At 36.6% G+C, this 19,568-nt stretch overlaps 1 protein-coding gene across 1 annotated transcript in view; it reads right to left on the bottom strand.

Annotated features, from left to right (window-relative positions):
• The window catches only part of LOC140155622 (sodium/hydrogen exchanger 2-like), a 34,353-nt gene extending 21,814 nt beyond the window's left edge, over positions 1 to 12,539 (bottom strand). Inside the window, exons 1-7 of the mRNA XM_072178535.1 lie at positions 12,244 to 12,539; positions 10,827 to 10,914; positions 9,434 to 9,502; positions 8,489 to 8,570; positions 7,179 to 7,206; positions 5,924 to 6,112; positions 3,884 to 3,954 (exon numbers count right to left, since the gene is read on the bottom strand). Coding sequence (XP_072034636.1) covers positions 3,884 to 3,954; positions 5,924 to 6,112; positions 7,179 to 7,206; positions 8,489 to 8,570; positions 9,434 to 9,502; positions 10,827 to 10,914; positions 12,244 to 12,526 — 810 coding nt within the window. The 5' untranslated portion in view covers positions 12,527 to 12,539. The remainder of the gene's footprint in view (positions 1 to 3,883; positions 3,955 to 5,923; positions 6,113 to 7,178; positions 7,207 to 8,488; positions 8,571 to 9,433; positions 9,503 to 10,826; positions 10,915 to 12,243) is intronic.
• Between the last annotated feature and the right edge of the window lie 7,029 nt (positions 12,540 to 19,568).

The following is a 19,568-nucleotide window of genomic DNA, read 5'->3' as shown; positions in this document are numbered from 1 at the left end:
ATACATATTGAACCAAGTCTAATATAAATACAATATTATATATATTCATATCTACCCTGTGGGGCACTGCCAAATATGGCATGTGATAGAGACACTACAGCCAATCAGAGCTTTGGTTGCCTCATGCAGTGATCTTGGAGAGTAAATTGTATGACACTATTGTTAATCAGATTTTGCCTACCGACTATCTAGGCTATTGCTGGACATCCATTCAATGTGTTGCATCAATGAACGCGAAACTCATCTACATGAAATTGCGAAATTCATCAAATTTTGACAAAGTAACATTCTTTGAACTTTGTTTTCATTTATGAGACCTGGTGCTACAAGGTATTTAGATTTCAGAATAAACTGCATTACAGAGGTAAGTGCACACCTTATTTTCTGACATTTAAAATGACATTCAAAAATGCTCTGTATAGAAATATTTATTTTTGACATGAGGGGAAGGATATTATGAACAAGGTTAAGGAGCCCTACAAACTCTGGCAGTATTCCCATATTCTCGATGTGTCATACTGTGCATATGTATGACAGAGCTGTCAACTATTTCACTATCTCACATTCAATGTGGTTACTCGCGCATTTGGACATTTTGTTCCAAGCAATTCTGAAAAGCCCTGTGTATAACCATTTGATTATATTCTATCATTCCAAAATACGACCCAATTTGTAAATAATGAACAATGTAATGGCTATGCATCAGCCTACCAATAGGGTAAGACAATTATACAACACACATGCAGAAGGGAGGGGGACTGAGGGAAAATACAGTGAAAAGGCAACCTTGTTGCATTCAAGTGGATTTTTGATTTTATTAATATTGATGGGTTGACAATGAAATAAATGATCAAGATAAAATTCAGACTATAGAGCCTTTTTAATGATTTGGACTGAAGAACAAAGTTTCCGTTTTTGGACTACAGAACCATTTAACAATTTCTGAACCCCTTTTTAAATACAGATTATAGAACCAATTTTTATACTTGGATTAGAAAGCCTTTTCTAAATTTGGACTAGAGAGCCTATTTATCATATTCGGAACTAAAGAACCTTTTTTAAAATTCAGATTAAACAAACCCTTATCTATATTCAGACTCAAGAATTTTTCTGCGTTTTGGACTAAAGGAATAAAGACATGAAATAAAGAACCATCGGATTAAAGAACCTTTATAATAAAAAAACTGTCAGACTAAAGAACCTTCAGACTAAAGAACTGTCAGATTAAAGAACCCAGACCAATCACCAACAGGCAAATTCCCAGCATCACCCAATAATGAGGGCCAATTGTTCCATGAAGTGCAGCATATGAAACTACTACACACATAAAGCATATTTTTATGGTCTTAAACGCGAAGACACACAATGCTGGCAAATTTGTTAGACACACATAATCAAACAATCGACCCTCATGAATATGCGAGCATTCTCAGCATACAAAGCATGTTGTTGGTGTGTATATTTTCTTGTCTGTGTCTTTATAAGTCTCATCATTATTCTTTTTCACTTTCATTTCCACAGCTGCATCATGAACACACATTTACCAGCAATTACATCCTTGATCCTGATTGTGCCTAGTCTCCTGTTGGGAGTAGCATCACAAACCAACCAATCAGGGACCTGTAATTCCTGCTGCCAAGGCCCAGCAGGCATCCCAGGTTTACCCGGTAATGGAATTCCTGGATCGCCCGGCAACAACGGCTCCCCAGGTAACAATGGCCTACCCGGTAGAGATGGATTGAAAGGAGATCGCGCGATGCAGGAAGTGTTGGTCCTGCCGGTGAAAGGGCTTTCCTGGCCCTCAGGGCCCAAGCGGTGAGATGGGAGAACCCGGTCCTTCTGGACCACGAGGTTTACCTGGAAAAGTTGGCCCAAATGGAATGCGAGGAAGTCCAGGGCTTGCCGGTCAACCCGGAACTACCGGTGAAAAGGGTAGTAAAGGCGAAGCACTGGAAGTAAGACAATCAGCTTTTACAGTAGTTAAAACATCTTCTCAAACTCTAAGTTCAGGACAAGTGTTAACATTTGACACAGTAGAAACAAATATTGGCAACCATTATGACCCATCAACTCATATGTTTACATGCCAATTCCAAGGTACCTATGTTTTTACATACACCATTGCAAGTAATCAGCAGACTCATAACCCATGGATTGAACTAATGAAAGATGGCAGAAAGATCGCGACTGCACATATTCGGGATTCTGCATTTGATTTTCAGCAGTCATCAATTACTGTTGTGCTGCAGTTGGCCAATGGCAATCAAGTGTGGTTACGTGGATCAGGGACAGTATTTGGCAGAACTGACAAATATACTACATTTGCTGGATTTCTCCTTTATTAGTTATTGACTGAGGTGAACAGTTTAGACTGTTAATGATTTGTGGATACAAGACACCAGATACGATAATTCGATTTCCATCATTTCCATATTGTCGTTGGGCAGGAAAAACATCCTGTGACATTGGCCTCTGAACCTGTTTAAAGCAAAACCTCCTATGCAACCTCTCGACAGTTTTGTTTTAAACATGTTCATGGGCCCCTAGTACATATATTTTTCCTACAACAATTTGCAAAATCATAGAGGAGATGACCAAAAGGCTAATGAGCAGCCACCCTTTCAACCAAGCAAGTTAATAAACATTTTGAGTTCTGCAATGCTTTCCATAATATAAGAATTAATTGCTTGATAATGTAAAATTGTTTCTTTCTGGTGATGAGTTACAGGATTTCAACGTTCATATAAAGGGCAATCTGAATAATGTGTGTCTTGCGGGGGGATAATTGCATGTGTAATCACACATATCCATGGTAACACTTTGTGAAAAATATGGTGTTTGTTACAGCAAGATAAAACAACATATTTTTTATCTTGAAATCTGCAGATATAAATATAGCATATCAGACATAAACAGATTAATGTTAGTTACCTCAGATATATTTATGCCATTTTAGTAACAAATTAACAACTACATGTACACACCCATGTAAGTAAAAGCTAAGTAGCAACTTGCTTGAGGCATTTATAGATAAGGTGACAAGTGGCGCCATTGCCAGGAAGTTGTCGGCAATGCGCATTGTTCCTTGACCGGCAGTACGTTTTGTCATGTTTTGTTCTGGCCTGTGCTTTTAAAACTCCTGCCACATCACAATAAGGTCATTGAACAATGTAGCAGTTGTATGCAATTTACTCAAGCATATCAATAGACCAGTCCCTTGCCTTTGTTGATAAATATTGACATAACCTCATCTATGAATATACAGCAAGTAAAACTTGCACATCCCCCTGGCAGGGTTGTAATAGAAACTTACTGATGGGAGGAAATGTGATGGCAGCCAACGTGTCATATTTCCATTCCGGACCCTAGATGTGTATTAGGCTTTTTTTGCTCATTTGACTTTAATTACTAAGATTTTTAAAATGCTGGTGTATGATTAACATTGCAAATGCAACCACCTCAGATGATTGATAATATAAAAAGGTAGAAGACACATTTACATATGTGACCTGCTCCCACAAAAGTTGCAGCGACTTTATACTCATTTCGCTGAGTTGGTGGTTTCAAGATATCTGACTATTGATGTTCTTTGTTTGACATCGTTTGTGAATGGGGATACAATGTGTCATTCACTAAGGATAATACTACTGGCTTCTACAGGTGCACGGCAAACAAATAACATCAACTTAGACCGAATATCTTGAAACTAACAACTCAATGAAATGAGTATAAAGTCGCAGCGGCTTATGGCGGATTTTGTGGTAGCAGGTCACATATGTGTCCTATTTCACACCAAAATGACAGAAAAAAGGAAACCTTTTTTGGTGTCATCATCTGGGGCAGTTAACACATTATAATTAGCTATGAAAAAAAAGACTCATACCTGAGATACAGGTACAGTTGACATTGTAGCAAAGCTGTTCATCATGTTGTACAACACTACAGTAATTGCATCTGAAAATAAAAGAAGTTGTGCATTGTACAAAGATAAATTAGTATGTGAATACATATGTGACCAGCTCCAATAAAACCCGGAACAAGTCGCCAGGCATGTTTTCGAGTTATAGGCCTGTAAAGATGATATTGCCATAAAAAAAATCAAGTTTTGGAATTCCTAATTTCACAGTATTTGAACTTGGGACTAAGTGGACTTTCAAATCCTTGAAAGTACTTATTAAAAAGAGGTTTATTTAATCAATAATTGACAGTTGAACTATTATAATCCCTATTCAATCCTGTGTAAAAGCAGGAAACTATTAGCCAAATTACTCAGAATAGCAATTTCACGAAAATATCAAGGTATCATTTGCAAAATTATCCATATCTTGAAAAAGTATTGATGCTATGTATATAATTTTGGTATAATTTTAAAGCTTATTGTCCCGTGCTTACATATTTATGCAAATTATGAAATGTGAAAAATGCGACTTGTTCCTGGTTTTGTCAGAACAGGTCACATATATTATGTTTAGAGATTTTAAAATAACATTTTGACAACATTTTTAAAATGCTGTGGTAATGTTTTTTTTCATATTATTGTTCATTATAATTGTTTTATATACCTTTTCATAACCTTCATATATTCCGACATGTAAATGTTATTAAAACACTTTGACCAAAACCAAAACAAATTTGTGACCTGCTACCACGAAATGAACATTAAGCTGCAAGTTGGTAGTTTCAAAACGTCCTGGCTGCTGCGTTGGTGTTCTTTGTTTCACACACTTGTTTAGCCTATAGTATGTCCTTTGTGAATGGGGGTACAATGGGCCAGTCATGAAAGATATACTACTGGCTTGTACAGGTGCATAGCAAACAAAGAACATCAACTCAGCAGCCAGGATGGGGACTACCAACTTGCGAATTTACACTCATTTTGTGGTAGCAGGTCACATTTATAACATATAAAAGAATATGTTTGCTGGGATGCAGATCGGCCCTTGATTTGGTAGACATTGGTTCACTGGTTTTTGAAAGATGCACAAATAATTTCCTTAAAATCTTTTATTGAAGTAAAATCACAATTATTAAAGTTGTAGTATTTACTTTCATGTCAAATTGAATGTTTGTATTTTGGATGAAAAGATGAAAGTTGAAACACAAATCAACTAATTTTTTTTCTCAAAATATCAAGTTTGACATTCAACATAGTAATTAAGCTTCCTTCACATAAGTTGACAGGTGTAATTAGATAGGCCAAAATCATCATTTCATCAAAAATTAGTTTTTGTCATTTTTAGACACATTAATGTATGTAGTTTTCATAACATAAAAAAAAAATCTGGAAAAATTATGCAAATTGTATAAAAAGCATGCTAATTACAACAAGAATCTTATTATTTTCTTTGTTTACAAACTTGTTGCATGAGGTTTTTCACGCATTTCATTTTTTCAGCAAATATCGAATTTTGAAAAAATGTGGAGCTGCTATAGAATGTCCTATGAGGCCCATTGAGGTATCAAAATAAAGCTTATTTAATTATCTAGGGCATGGACCTAAATTAAAATGAATTCAAAATACCTGAAATTGTGATTTTGGTACATTTTCAAAATTGCATTCACCTCAAATTGGAAAATCCAATGGGGTGACCCTACCTAACCCTGTATGTAATCAGAAGTAGGTCCATGCTCTAGATCTTTCACAGAGCTTTAATTTGACACCTCAATGAACTTCATAGGACATTGCATTGTGGCTCCACATTTTTTTGAAAATTGGCCAATTTACGACAATTAATTATGCAAATTAGCTAATTAATATGCATAAAATATGTAATTAAGTTTGAAATGTGTATTTCAGCATATACTTGTTTCATATACTTAGTAAGGGTTTCCTAGTATGTTTCCACTAGAAAAAGTGTCAATTCCACCTGTCCCACCTTAATAGCCCAGGATACTAATTATTGGGTGAAATACGGTAACTTACCATTAAGAAGTGACTCTCCAAACACCAGGAAATACAAGACATTATTGACATGAACTTCTTCAAATATTGCCAGCACAGCTACAGGATCTACCGCTGATATAAGTGCACTGAATACTAGACATTGGGTAATGGTTATAGTGAAATCCATGCCAAAGGCACCGGTGAAAGAGAGACCATATAAGAGTGGACCTGAAGGAATACAAAAATATAATTTGTAAGCATACATGGGTAATCCATGCCAAGGCACCGTGAAGGAAAGGCCATATATCAGTATTGGTCCGAGTATAGTCCCACCCGCTTTTTATGTGAAAATTTTTCACAATTGGGGGTGGGATTATACTCAATTTTATTTTTTTCGTTTTGAGGTGTCCTGGACCTAGATGCTAGATCATTCATGGTTGACCTAAAAAAAATAAAATAAAAATTTTTTCAAGATATTTTGTATTTTTAATATGAAAATTGATACTTTGTTTTCATGTCATACTCTATTAATGATTTCAAAATGCATTCAAATTCAATGCATTTTGAAATCATTAATAGAGTATGACATGAATACAAATTATCAATTTTCATATTAAAAATACAAAATATCTTGAAATTTTTATTTTTTTTTTAGGTCAACCATGAATGATCCTAGCATCTAGGTCTAGGTCCAGGACACTCCAAAACCGAAAAAATAAACTTTTTTTTTTTTTTTTTTACAATTTCTGAAATTTTTCAAAAAATGGGGGTGGGATTATACTCGAACGTGGGACTATACTCGAACGAATACGGTAATAGCGGAACTGAAGGGATAGTTTGTGAGCAAACATGGGGAACTGAGAAGTGAATGCAATTCAATCATGAAAATTAGCATATTTTTGATACCTAATCCGAGATATACCGTGATGGTTTGCAAATGCATGTTTCCTCAGTATTCTATCGTATTGTGTTTTAAACTACCGGGAACCAGAGGAACCAAAACAATATGGCGATGCAGCGATCGGTGTTGTTCTGTGGTGAGAACCTGGGGTGAGAATAGCTTATTTCTCACCTAGCTAGCCTTGTCAGAGAGGAAATCCTGAATCAAAACTAGGTAGATGTTATTCTGATGTGTCTTCTGAGTGCCTTCAAACTGCTACGGTGGCCCTGGACACCCGGTCGCAAGCGCTCTGCTCGCTATGCTAGATAGGTCACTGGAATTAAATTTCCAGCTGTTTTTGGAACCAGTCACTTGCAACCCTGAACATGTTTTGATTTCAACATTGGTACTTACCAACAATGAATGTGTTGAGTAATGTGCCCTGCAAATAAAACAGAAGAGTTTTTGATCAAAAAGTCAGTCGATCCTTCATGTAATTATTTTGTGTAAGCTAATCCTAACCCTAACCCTAATCCTAACCCTAATTGGCATTACAGCACTGTTATGTTGCTTTTTCAAAGTAAAATGCTAATATCTATTACAATACATCCAAAGTTCCAGGGAAAATAATGAGGTGTCACTGGATCTGGAATAGATAATATAAGAGATCAAAAGAGTATATTGATGAAAAATGATTGAAAATGGAGCTAATTTACAAATACATAAATAGTATTAATATTCATGAGGGTTCCATGCATGTTTTTTGTCACTGAATGCATGCAAATTCGCATTTGCATAATACTGTGTGATATGCGCATATCTCTACAGTACTTGCTTGGTCAATTTAATTATGGGAGATGATGTATTTTTATTTTTGGTCATTTTTAATACAAAATACCTTTATAACAATGATGGTCTTATGATGTATATGAATGAAGTTAATGTGACACTGAACTCTTTTTATCGCTGACCACTTTGCACTTTTTGTGGTTTTGTTTAGCTATGCTATTGTTTCTTAGTATTTATTTTATGTTCAAGTGTCACTTACAATATGGCTTTAATGCACCATCATGCCAACGGCAAAGTTGCTTTTTATGTATACATACAATGTACTTCTTTGTATGCCATACAATCAGCAATACATACACAAAGTATTCTGACATACATGCATTAAAACACCAACATCCATTGATTCCAGTCTGCCTATGCTGAAAAATGCCAGACATGCACTTTTTTAAATAACTCCATAATGACAACATTGCAGATTTTTCATATGTACTGGGCTACAACTGAGGAGTACGAAATTGCCTTTTATGGAGACAGCATTTTTAATCAAGTCTACTCTCAAAGTTAACAACATACCCCATATTGTACTTTATTGTACCACCAAGCCCAATAAGTATTATATGCCCAGCTTGTCTCAAAACACACCTAAGTTCAGTGGCAGCGCCCATGGGAGGGGGGCATGAGGGGGCAAATGCCCCCCAGTCAGAACTCTTGCACCTGCTGTTGCCCCCCAGTAAAAACCAAAAATTATGAAAACATCCACTTTTTGCTGCAATTTTGCGCAAAATTTGTTGATTTTGCCCCCACCTGAAATTCACTTTGCCCCCTCAATGCTCTTGAAAAAAAATTCCTGGTGCCGCCACTGCCTAAGTTATACCTTCTGTTACAATGGTTGGATATATATACATGTATGGATAGTAGAGCAAATGGATACCTACAGCTACTGCATATACAAGGATGCTTCCAATGTTGCTGGTGAACGTTCTATCATGCAAGGAAAAGGCAGACTCTAATATAATTCTGCAACACAGAACACAGAGATGTGTTAATACTCATATTGTATATCTCAAAAGAATGAATCAAAGATGTAATTTAGAATGATTTAATATGAAAATGCAATGTTTACACTATAGATTCATAATCAATTCCAATATTTTTTAGATCATATCGATGAAATTAGAATGTTTTAAAGAAGATGCACCAATCAAAAACCTTATCCCCACTTTTTCTCCATCAAAATTGAGATTTTGGTATCAAAAAGTTCATATTTTTTTCATTTTCATATACCCAGTAAGATATTAGAGTTGAGATGTTTTGTTAGGATAGCCAATTTTGTAAGTCTATTTGGGTTAACCCAACTTTTCTTCACATGGTATTTCATGGGGCCTTTGAATACACCTCTTTAGCTCTTGTATCCAAAGATATTGGAATACTGGCATGAAATTTCACCAATGGAGAGTGGGGAAAGCTCATTCAACCAAGGTGGAAATAATATGTGATGAAATCAGATCATCACCCCTTAGGCCTAATTACTATAGTTGACAAATGAAAAACACAGTAAAGAAACTGATCTATATCCTGATTGACAATCTTTCCAGGCATTTTACCACCCTTTGGAATAAGGCTTTAAACTAAAAATGTAAATTAGGTGAAGACAGTGAAGAACAGTCGGGTCTACAATGTACACATAGAGGGGTTAGTGAAAGGAAGCCCTATCTGCAATAGCTTCCAGGTGTCATATGTGTGCACTGTACAATATAACAATGCAGGAATTGTCAAAAGTCTATAGGGCAGCTATTGCAGATAGGATCATCTTGCAATAACCCCTTGAAATATATTCAGGTCAAAGAACTTTGCCTTGATCCTAGTGATGAAATACTTACGGTGGTAGCAGAAACAAGAAAAATGTCTTGGATTCAAAGCTGTACTGGCCAAGAGGATGATCTAATGCACTGCAAAGAAAATGTACTCATTTTAAACATCTATTCAAGGAACTATATAATATACCTTTTTGACATGCATGTGTGTTGAAGTTGTGTGCACATCAACCCATGTGCATAACATAATTAAATTGGGCTAGTCTAGTTGAAATCCATACACCCACTGTCATGGAAGATATGACCTTAATCTCTCACACAGGGGGTGCAGATTTCAAATGGAGCAACACATTCAGGTAACCCCATTTGCAATAAATTATCGAAATACATCCTCATTCTCACTGTGTGCAAGATTAAGGTCATGCCTTCCATATGGGGCGAATGGAAATCAATCAAAATATCTCATTATCAGTTTTACACTTCAGACACATTTTGTGTTTATAATATTTCCTACAATACAGAGGTATTTCCTTCCTTCCTTCCTATACACATTATTATTTTTTTTATTATTATTTGTTATTTCAAAGAACTTATAAAGCGCATTTCCCATGGATCAATGCGCTGTACAAAGAAAATAAAAATACATCAAAAATACACAGTATGGCATTAAGAACAACAATATATCACAGCATGGTAAAATATACTCCTAATTACATCAAAAATTTGAATAAAACAGATATGCGCAGCAATCTGAACCACAATTAAAATAATTAAAAATACACTTGAACCCAAATAGGGACATATATCATTATGGTGTACCTCAATGTTTGAGTATTAACATACAGGCTTTATGTGCACAGTTTTACCTACAGATAGATTTTCCTGGAACCTAGAATTAAGTGCAGATATCAGAACCGGGGATGATCCTTCTCTCTTTTTGAATAGCATTGACACTTAACATACACATACATGACTCTTCTTGTACCTGGACCTACAGCTTTAGGTGCCTTCCTGCCTTCCGAACCATGAGACTTTCCACATACACTACATATATCTGATCGTGCTAAGCAGTGTATGGAGGTGAGAAGAAATTCTACAAAATTGTGCATAATCTGCAAAATAACTGAACAAAATTGTAGGATTCCTGACTTTATAGGAACACTTTGGGAGAGGAAGAGAATTCTTGCCTAAGGAAAGCCCAAGGCTTGAACTGTTCAGCCAAATCACTAATGTGTGTCAATATCTTTTTAATTTGCATTATTGGGTTGACTACTGACCACTATACGGTACAAGTTTGGATGGACTGGCATTTTGTGTACATTTAGTTGTGTGGGAAAAACAAACACGTTCTGTTGACAAGTACACCCTTTTGATATGGTTGAACACATTATCACATGTATCCAATGTGTAATCTGTGATATTCATCCTGGATCACAGTATTGATGTCTACTAAACTTACTATGATATACCGCCCATGATGCCTCCTATGATAATCAACAATGAAGATTCAGGTAACCATGACGATAAGAAGGAAGCATGGTGAAAGCCTGAAAAATACAAAATTAACAAGTAATATTATTACACTGACAGTACTGACAGACAACACATGGGAGTAGTTGTTCATGGTTAACTTTTTCTTGCAGAGTGCTGGAATCAAATTACGCTAGATCAGTTCAGTGTTTTGTACATAATATCAAAAAAAGAAAATGATTGAATGATATTCATATGTACATCTATTGGCAATATCTTACTTGACATTTATAACACAGTTTAAAAGGTGCACAATTCTTTTGACTTAAGGGGGTACTACACCCCTGTGGTAAATTTGTGACTATTTTTGCATTTTTCTCAAAAATTAATAACACATTGGTAACAAAAGTTATGTATATTATTGGGGCAAGGAATCCAATTACTACACTGAAATTTCAGTGAATCAATACAAGCGGTTCAGTAAATATGAGAGGAAATGAGGTACATCCTAGCGGTACCTCATTTTTTATCATAAATAACGAACCGCTTGTCTTGGGTCACTGAAATTCCAGTGTAGTAATTGGATTCCTTGCCCCAATAATATACATAACTTTTTGTTACCAGGGTGTTAATAGTTTTTGAGAAAATGCAAAAATATTCACACATTTATTGAGGGGTGTAGTACCCCCTTAACATCAATATGTTATTTAAATGTATTTTGGACTTTGATCTTTAATTCATTAAGATTTTGACCTAAAATAATTGCCATCTAGTCATTGAGTATTTTGTACTTGCTGAAAGTCATGCAACTCTGCATTGTATGCATTTGACACAATTCAAAAGTTCTTGCTCCCATGTTTTGGTCTGAGGCATCAATACAGCTTATTCCTCCTTTTGCTATCTTGTGGATACAAATTGGTTTGTGTGTACATGCGTTGAACACTACGCGCAGAGCATCAGACAACTGCATCATGTGTAGGTGCAGTGTTTTGTACCTGTGCATGAAGAATCAAATGCTGAAGGCACTCAAAAAAGTCCTGTACCTACAAGATGGCTAGTGCCGTACTATTACGCTGACTTTCGTGATTCGACGAGGAGGGCGATTTCGACCTCCTGGTTTGTTTACAAACAGAGAGGTAGACAAAAAGTCATTCCGCTTGTCCAAACACTCAAGTATCAGAAGGATGGTCCACAATAGCGTGATTCACGTAACATGAATAGGGATTAAAAAGCTGTCACGTAGAACCATGTGCTTCTATTGTCCAATTTGCCATCAAGATTTCATATGGAAACAGTTCAGACCCAGAACAGGATCATGTCAGAAATTAATATTTTGTTCTGGGTCTGATTATTCGGACTACAAGATGGCCAAAGTAACATCACATCCATTACCTCTAATAACTTACCTACTTTGGCTATTCCAACAAACAATGCATACGCAGTAATAAGTAGCGGTCCCATTACATAATCAAAATTCCACTTGGCCAGATGCACCCCATGTCCACCATGCTCCGACTTATGCTCCTCTGGAGGAAAACTTCCATTGTCATGTTCATTCTCCTCACTATAGCCAACTTCAGTTTCATTGTTGTCTGTTGTTCCTACACACCTGACACTTGGGATAATGATGACAGCAGTGAGACTTGTGATGCAGATAACAATCTCAAAAAGATTGTTTGTAAATGCCATTTTTTAAATAGAATCTGCCAAGAAAAATGTATTATTTACAATTGTTACTTACGGTATATATAATTTGGTTAAAACTGCAATTTTTAGTAGTACATATCAACAGAAGCAAAATAAAGAAACCAGCAAAATAAAACATAATTGTATGTGACCTACTGACATGATCAAGGGGGATGAATATTGATTTATTGGGAAAATAAGTGGTCAGATTCTCTTGTTTCTTGAGTAAATGTTCTTAGTCATCCAGTAGTTGTAAACAAATCTAATACTGGAACTTACTTTGTGCAACTTTGCTATGTTGCATCTGGATTCTGGAACCACCAGACTTCACCAGGCAGAACCCACTGGATTGGTCTATCATGTGACAGTCCAGCAGGTCAGTTGCCTGATGAAGTCTGGTGGTTCCAGACACAATGTTAGGAAAGTTGCAAGTAAGTTCCAGTATTATATTTATTTCCAAAACTCTCTCTTGTTTCGTATCATTTCATGGGTTTGCATCAAAACATGCCATGTTTATAAAAGTAAGTGGTGTAAAAAAACAACCCTTGAATATTTTCAACTCATTTCCCTTGATTGTGTCTTTTCAAAAAAAAAAAATTAAACTAGTTAAAAATAAACAAAACCTAATTTGATAGTAAACCATGTTGTAAAGCATTGGCCTCAACAGTGGGAAATGGTGATGCATCCAATTAAATATGAACTGGGATGTATGTGGTGGCTCCCAGATGTGGTTCAGAACACAATTTGACCAGGGGGTGCTCAACTGTGATCAAGGACTTGAGCTCCCTTCATTATATAATGCTTTAATCCAATCAATAGAAAGGACATCAAAGGTCGAGAGCAGGACATTCAACTCGATCAGTTCATCATTGGAGCCCTCCTGATGAGGATGTGTGTTGTACCCATCAAAATATTGAGGTAAATATCTCAATATCCCGCTCAATATATGTTTGTATTCTACTTTGCTAGTATATTTTTAGGATTGGTGTTTGGGTACAGACAAGGATGTCAAAAATAGGAAAGTAACAACAGCGTTAGTACGGCACCGGTATGGCGTTTTATTTATAGGACTGGGATAGTAAAGGATCTACATGTATATGATGAAAATACATGTCACCCAATGCACCACACAATTTAATAGCAGACCAGCACTGCACAGTACCAGCTTTGGCTGGTTTACCAGGTACTCGTCTGTGCAATCGGCAATCTGAGCCTACAAAAAGTGGTGCATATATCATGACATCAGGAATTGACGCAAATTTTACGGAACAATCAGTCATACCTAGAAAGGATAAAATTCAAATTGAGAATGTATTCTAGGTATGACTTGAAACTGTACTAGGACTGGGACAATGGGGAGTGGTAGAAAGTCTACTCTCACTCAGTCTAACTCTGAACCAATTTATTTTGGAACTATGAGTAAAACATAATGTGTACAATTATGCAAGCAAGAAAGTATTGTAACGGGATTTCCCCTCTATAAATAGCGTGTTTTTCCTGTATTTTGCAAGCCAAATAATCACGTGTTTTGCGGCTACATCAAGGTATTTTTTGGTACCACACTTCAGTTATTTTAGAAGTTATCCATTGTATTCGGCGCGTGCTGGTAACATTGTAAGCTGTTGTGCAGGAGGCGGCATCGCCTTTGTGAGGATTTAGCAATCGCGGACGCTGATTGGTTAAAAGTCAGCTGATCCAAACTTTGGTGTGGGTCTTGGGGTGCGCGATTTGGAAAACTTGTCAGACTAGACCGAGAGACCGACCGACTGAGTGCAGACCGTGTGACATGATGGACAGGGGAGTGGAGGACGATCAAGATGAAGACAATTTCGACGGGTGGACAGATAATATTTACCTTTGTGTGTTTTTCTGGAGGAGTAAGGCGAGAGTTTGGAAGAGATGGAGATTACCGTGACAATATTTTCGTGTGGAATTGGAAAAGACCGAGCAAAATTGACAGCAGCGAATGGACGATACAAATTTACCAAGTTGACGAGTTTTAATTGTGACGACATTCACTTCGCAGTATGCTGAGAAATGGAGAAAGATTCACATTTTCCCTTTATATTTGAGTGGATATTATCGCCTGGATTGGAGTTATATCTTCAATGGAGTTTTGGGCAGCTCATGACGTACGCAATGGACAATGATATTTTAATGATAATTCAACTTCAAGTGATTTAGCGAAGACGCCGTTTTCTTCCATCGCATGTATTTCTGCAATGGACATTTCGCAATTTAAAAAGCTGGCCAGCAAAATGTCGGATTTTAATTACTTCAAAAGTGCACTTTAGCGACAATGACAGACAAGCAAGATCGACAGGCGACGGCATAATGGACATTGTGTGTATATTTTTAATGTGAGTTTATGATTTTGATATGCAAATGTAAACAAACAATTTGTGCTTCTTGTGGGGGGATGAGTAAAACAAATGTTTGCCAAATTGGGATGTGTTTTGAGCAATGTTTGGGTTGTATTTGTTTTGGACATTGTCTTGATTAGTCAAAAATATCAGAAATTGGGTCAGAGTTCAAGTTCAGGTCATTTTTTTGGTAGGGATTGGGTCAAAACCTAAAGTAGAATGGGTTAAAATATTATGTTTTTGCAAAACAAGCAGCACAGATGATTGCAAATTGACATGACATTTTGTGTACAGAAAGTCAAACTTTGTGTAAATAAATATTTGAAGCTATTTCATCATGTTGATTGACATTTTGTAGCTAAAGTATGGTGCGCCAAAAGCGTCATAATTGCGATTGTGAGCATGGTTCAGATATTGTGCACTTTGCGAAAAAAGGTAGGCCAGGTTGAAATAATGTGTGACTTTAAATAACATGTAGTTGCATAATGTACCAAATTTGTGCATGCTGATTGCGTAATCATATTTTTGGTTTAGGCTAAATGCTCTATGTATGTTAAGGTATGTGGTGCACCATTTGGTTCAAGATTTGCATAATCTATCAGTGTTATATATTGGATGTGTGATGGTGTCATATTTTAGGCTTTCCCTTACCTTAACTGGTTGTGGTGGAGACTCTTGTGTCTGGGTCTCTCTTGCTTTAATTAGTTGGAAAGTACAGTAAAATTGTCAACTTCAGGTCTCCTTGCTTTCACTAGCCGGTAGTTACCTTTACGCCCAGTAAAGCACCCCTTAATATCCAATTGTATTTCTGTGTGCATTTTGTGAATTAAAGTCCTTGTTTTAGAAGTTATCCATTGTATTCGGCGCGTGCTGGTAACATTGTAAGCTGTTGTGCAGGAGGCGGCATCGCTTTGTGAGGATTTAGCAATCATGCGACGCTGATTGGTTAAAAGTCAGCTGATCCAAACTTTGGTGTGGGTCTTGGGGTGCGCGATTTGGAAAACTTGTCAGACTAGACCGAGAGACCGACCGACTGAGTGCAGACCGTGTGACATGATGGACAGGGGAGTGGAGGACGATCAAGATGAAGACAATTTCGACGGGTGGACAGATAATATTTACCTTTGTGTGTTTTTCTGGAGGAGTAAGACGAGAGTTTGGAAGAGATGGAGATTACCGTGACAATATTTTCGTGTGGAATTGGAAAAGACCGAGCAAAATTGACAGCAGCGAATGGACGATACAAATTTACCAAGTTGACGAGTTTTAATTGTGACGACATTCACTTCGCAGTATGCTGAGAAATGGAGAAAGATTCACATTTTCCTTTATATTTGAGTGGATATTATCGCCTGGATTGGAGTTATATCTTCAATGGAGTTTTGGGCAGCTCATGACGTGCAATGGACAATGATATTTTAATGATAATTCAACTTCAAGTGATTTAGCGAAGACGCCGTTTTCTTCCATCGCATGTATTTCTGCAATGGACATTTCGCAATTTAAAAAGCTGGCCAGCAAAATGTCGGATTTTAATTACTTCAAAAGTGCACTTTAGCGACAATGACAGACAAGCAAGATCGACAGGCGACGGCATAATGGACATTGTGTGTATATTTTTTTAATGTGAGTTTATGATTTTGATATGCAAATGTAAACAAACAATTTGTGCTTCTTGTGGGGGGATGAGTAAAACAAATGTTTGCCAAATTGGGATGTGTTTTGAGCAATGTTTGGGTTGTATTTGTTTTGGACATTGTCTTGATTAGTCAAAATATCAGAAATTGGGTCAGAGTTCAAGTTCAGGTCATTTTTTTGGTAGGGATTGGGTCAAAACCTAAAGTAGAATGGGTTAAAATATTATGTTTTTGCAAAACAAGCAGCACAGATGATTGCAAATTGACATGACATTTTGTGTACAGAAAGTCAAACTTTGTGTAAATAAATATTTGAAGCTATTTCATCATGTTGATTGACATTTTGTAGCTAAAGTATGGTGCGCCAAAAGCGTCATAATTGCGATTGTGAGCATGGTTCAGATATTGTGCACTTTGCGAAAAAAGGTAGGCCAGGTTGAAATAATGTGTGACTTTAAATAACATGTAGTTGCATAATGTACCAAATTTGTGCATGCTGATTGCGTAATCATATTTTTGGTTTAGGCTAAATGCTCTATGTATGTTAAGGTATGTGGTGCACCATTTGGTTCAAGATTTGCATAATCTATCAGTGTTATATATTGGATGTGTGATGGTGTCATATTTTAGGCTTTCCCGTACCTTAACTGGTTGTGGTGTAGACTCTTGTTGTTGGTTCTTTCTTGCTTTAATTAGTTGGAAAGTACAGTAAAATTGTCAACTTCAGGTCTCCTTGCTTTCACTAGCCGGTAGTTACCTTTACGCCCAGTAAAGCACCCCTTAATATCCAATTGTATTTCTGTGTGCATTTTGTGAATTAAAGTCCTTGTTTTATGTAAAATGCTCAATTTGTGAAATGTATAGTAAGCTATTTTCATAAAGATGTGTATTTATAACTTGAGTATGGCAAGCCATTGTTGACAAAATTAGCATTGAAAATTATTGATTATTGGTGTGTGACAAAAATAGAACTTTTGTAATGTGATTAGTGACACAGCCATTGTTGAAACCTTGTATTTATGTGTGTTGAAATCTGTCAAGTTGAGTATTGGATAAAATTACACGGGATTTGTGTACCAACTCAAAAATGTGTGTTGATGAGTAAACAGGTTGTATTTCATTAAAGACACGTAGAGAACAGAAGAAACCTGAAGTAGAGATACTAGTTACACTGACGAGTGGCTACGGCGTATTACTGCTATACCGGAAGTTTCACTGACTTTTATTCAAAGGCTATGCAGACTCCTCGTGCACTTTGAAGTCTGTGGTGGCCTTAATGTGTCATTGTATAAAAAGCTTGTTTTTATATAAAAAGATTGTCTTTCAAGTGGAAATCTGCGCAGTGGTGCAGAATGTGTTGATGTGGCTCCCAGCATCAGCTCCCGAAGGTTGTGCGCAACATAGATTTCCATGAGGACATTCGCTAAACATGTGTTCAGTGTGTAGGCGTAATATGGTTTCAAAAATAATGCTTGCAGTGTGCATTCATAATGTCATTTTTGTGAAATAATTGTAAATGTAATATTAATGTTGGAAATTGCGCTTTTGTGGTTTATGCATTTAGGAGTTGCAGATTAGGCGAGTTGTGAGAGAGCTTTAGTGAGAGTTTAGGGACGCGGAGGTTTGAGGCGCTCAAATTGCGAGTTAACATTTGTGTACAATGTTAGAGTCATGTATTGTTCAGGATTGTGTAAGATTAAAATAGTTGGACAATTGGCGAGTTCATGGTAAAAAGGTTAAAAAGGTGCTCAGGTGATACCAGTACAAAAGAAATAGTGTACAGTTGTAGTAGAGACATTAAGGTTCAGGAGTAAGGTAAAAATCAATGGTTGTGAGTTTTGGCATTTTAAATAGACAGGTGCATGAAGTTAATAGTGCAGTGACCTTTGTTTAAATGTATTTACTTGTGTCAGGTGCTTTGATGAATCCTAAAAAGAAGGTACCATGCATTACTTGTCATTGTGTAGGATGCTTTGATGAACCATATAAAAAGTATTCTTTGTAATGTAAATTGTGGAACTTTATGTAAAATGATGTAATGTGTCATAAAATAAAGTATGGCAGGCCATTTGCGTCATAACAGCAGATAAAAACACACTGTTGCTAATTGTTCAATTAAACAGCTGTGCATTTTAAAATCAAATCATTCCTTTCAGCCAGGTATGGTAAGCCATTTGTGACATGGGCTGTTGTTCATGTGGTAGATTAAGATGTATTTTGTAGAGTGAGAACATTTAATAAAACTTGTTAACAAATAATATTCATTGCTTATTGTTTTTATGAGCCTGACCGGGATTCCTTTGACGGATGCCTCGGTGTGTTCTGCCACACCAACTTACCCTGATGGTGGCAATATTTCTGTTCGCATAAATCTGCGCTTTTAGAAACCAGCCATCGCTACTTTTATGATTTTTCCCTAAAAGGAGGGGTGGCGCTGCTCCAAAAATTGTGGCAAATCCGCTCGGCCATTCAACAAAAATAGGGTCAGCCAGCCCCACCCCCCGTTCCTTTTACAGTATCATTTGCAGAGGTGCAGCAAGAACCTTGGAGGCCTGTGGACAAGGAGCAATGCGGGCCCCTTTTAACATCTCCTTTATCAGCCCTACCCCTATTAAACTCACTTCATTTTTGCTTTTGCTCAGGGTCCCTGGACTTCGTCCACCATGTCCAACCACTTGCTATGCCCCTGATCATTTGTTATGTCATGATTTTTTTTTTTAAATATAACTTACTTAAAAGGGCATTTCGTGATCCACAGCCTCATCCCCCACTTTTTTCAAAAAAAGTTGAGATTTTTAAATACCACTGAAACCTCTGGCTACATACATGTAATGTTTATGTACCAAAACTTTCTTGCATGTATTAATTTGTTTAGCAAAAATATTGTCAAATTTGAATTTCGGTCTGGTATACAACACACTGTCTATGGAGCAGTGAAGTACACATAATCATGCATTAGGCTAATGAAAGTTGATTCCCAGTTTCCCGTTACATAGTTTTTTATGACTGGGTAGGTGACTGTTTCATTATTCATTATTCATTATT

This window comes from Amphiura filiformis, chromosome 6 (genome assembly GCF_039555335.1).
Source record: "Amphiura filiformis chromosome 6, Afil_fr2py, whole genome shotgun sequence".
Lineage (NCBI taxonomy): Eukaryota > Metazoa > Echinodermata > Ophiuroidea > Amphilepidida > Amphiuridae > Amphiura > Amphiura filiformis.
The sequence above is the reverse complement of the archived record's forward strand: the minus strand, read 5'-3'. Positions and strand labels throughout refer to the sequence as shown.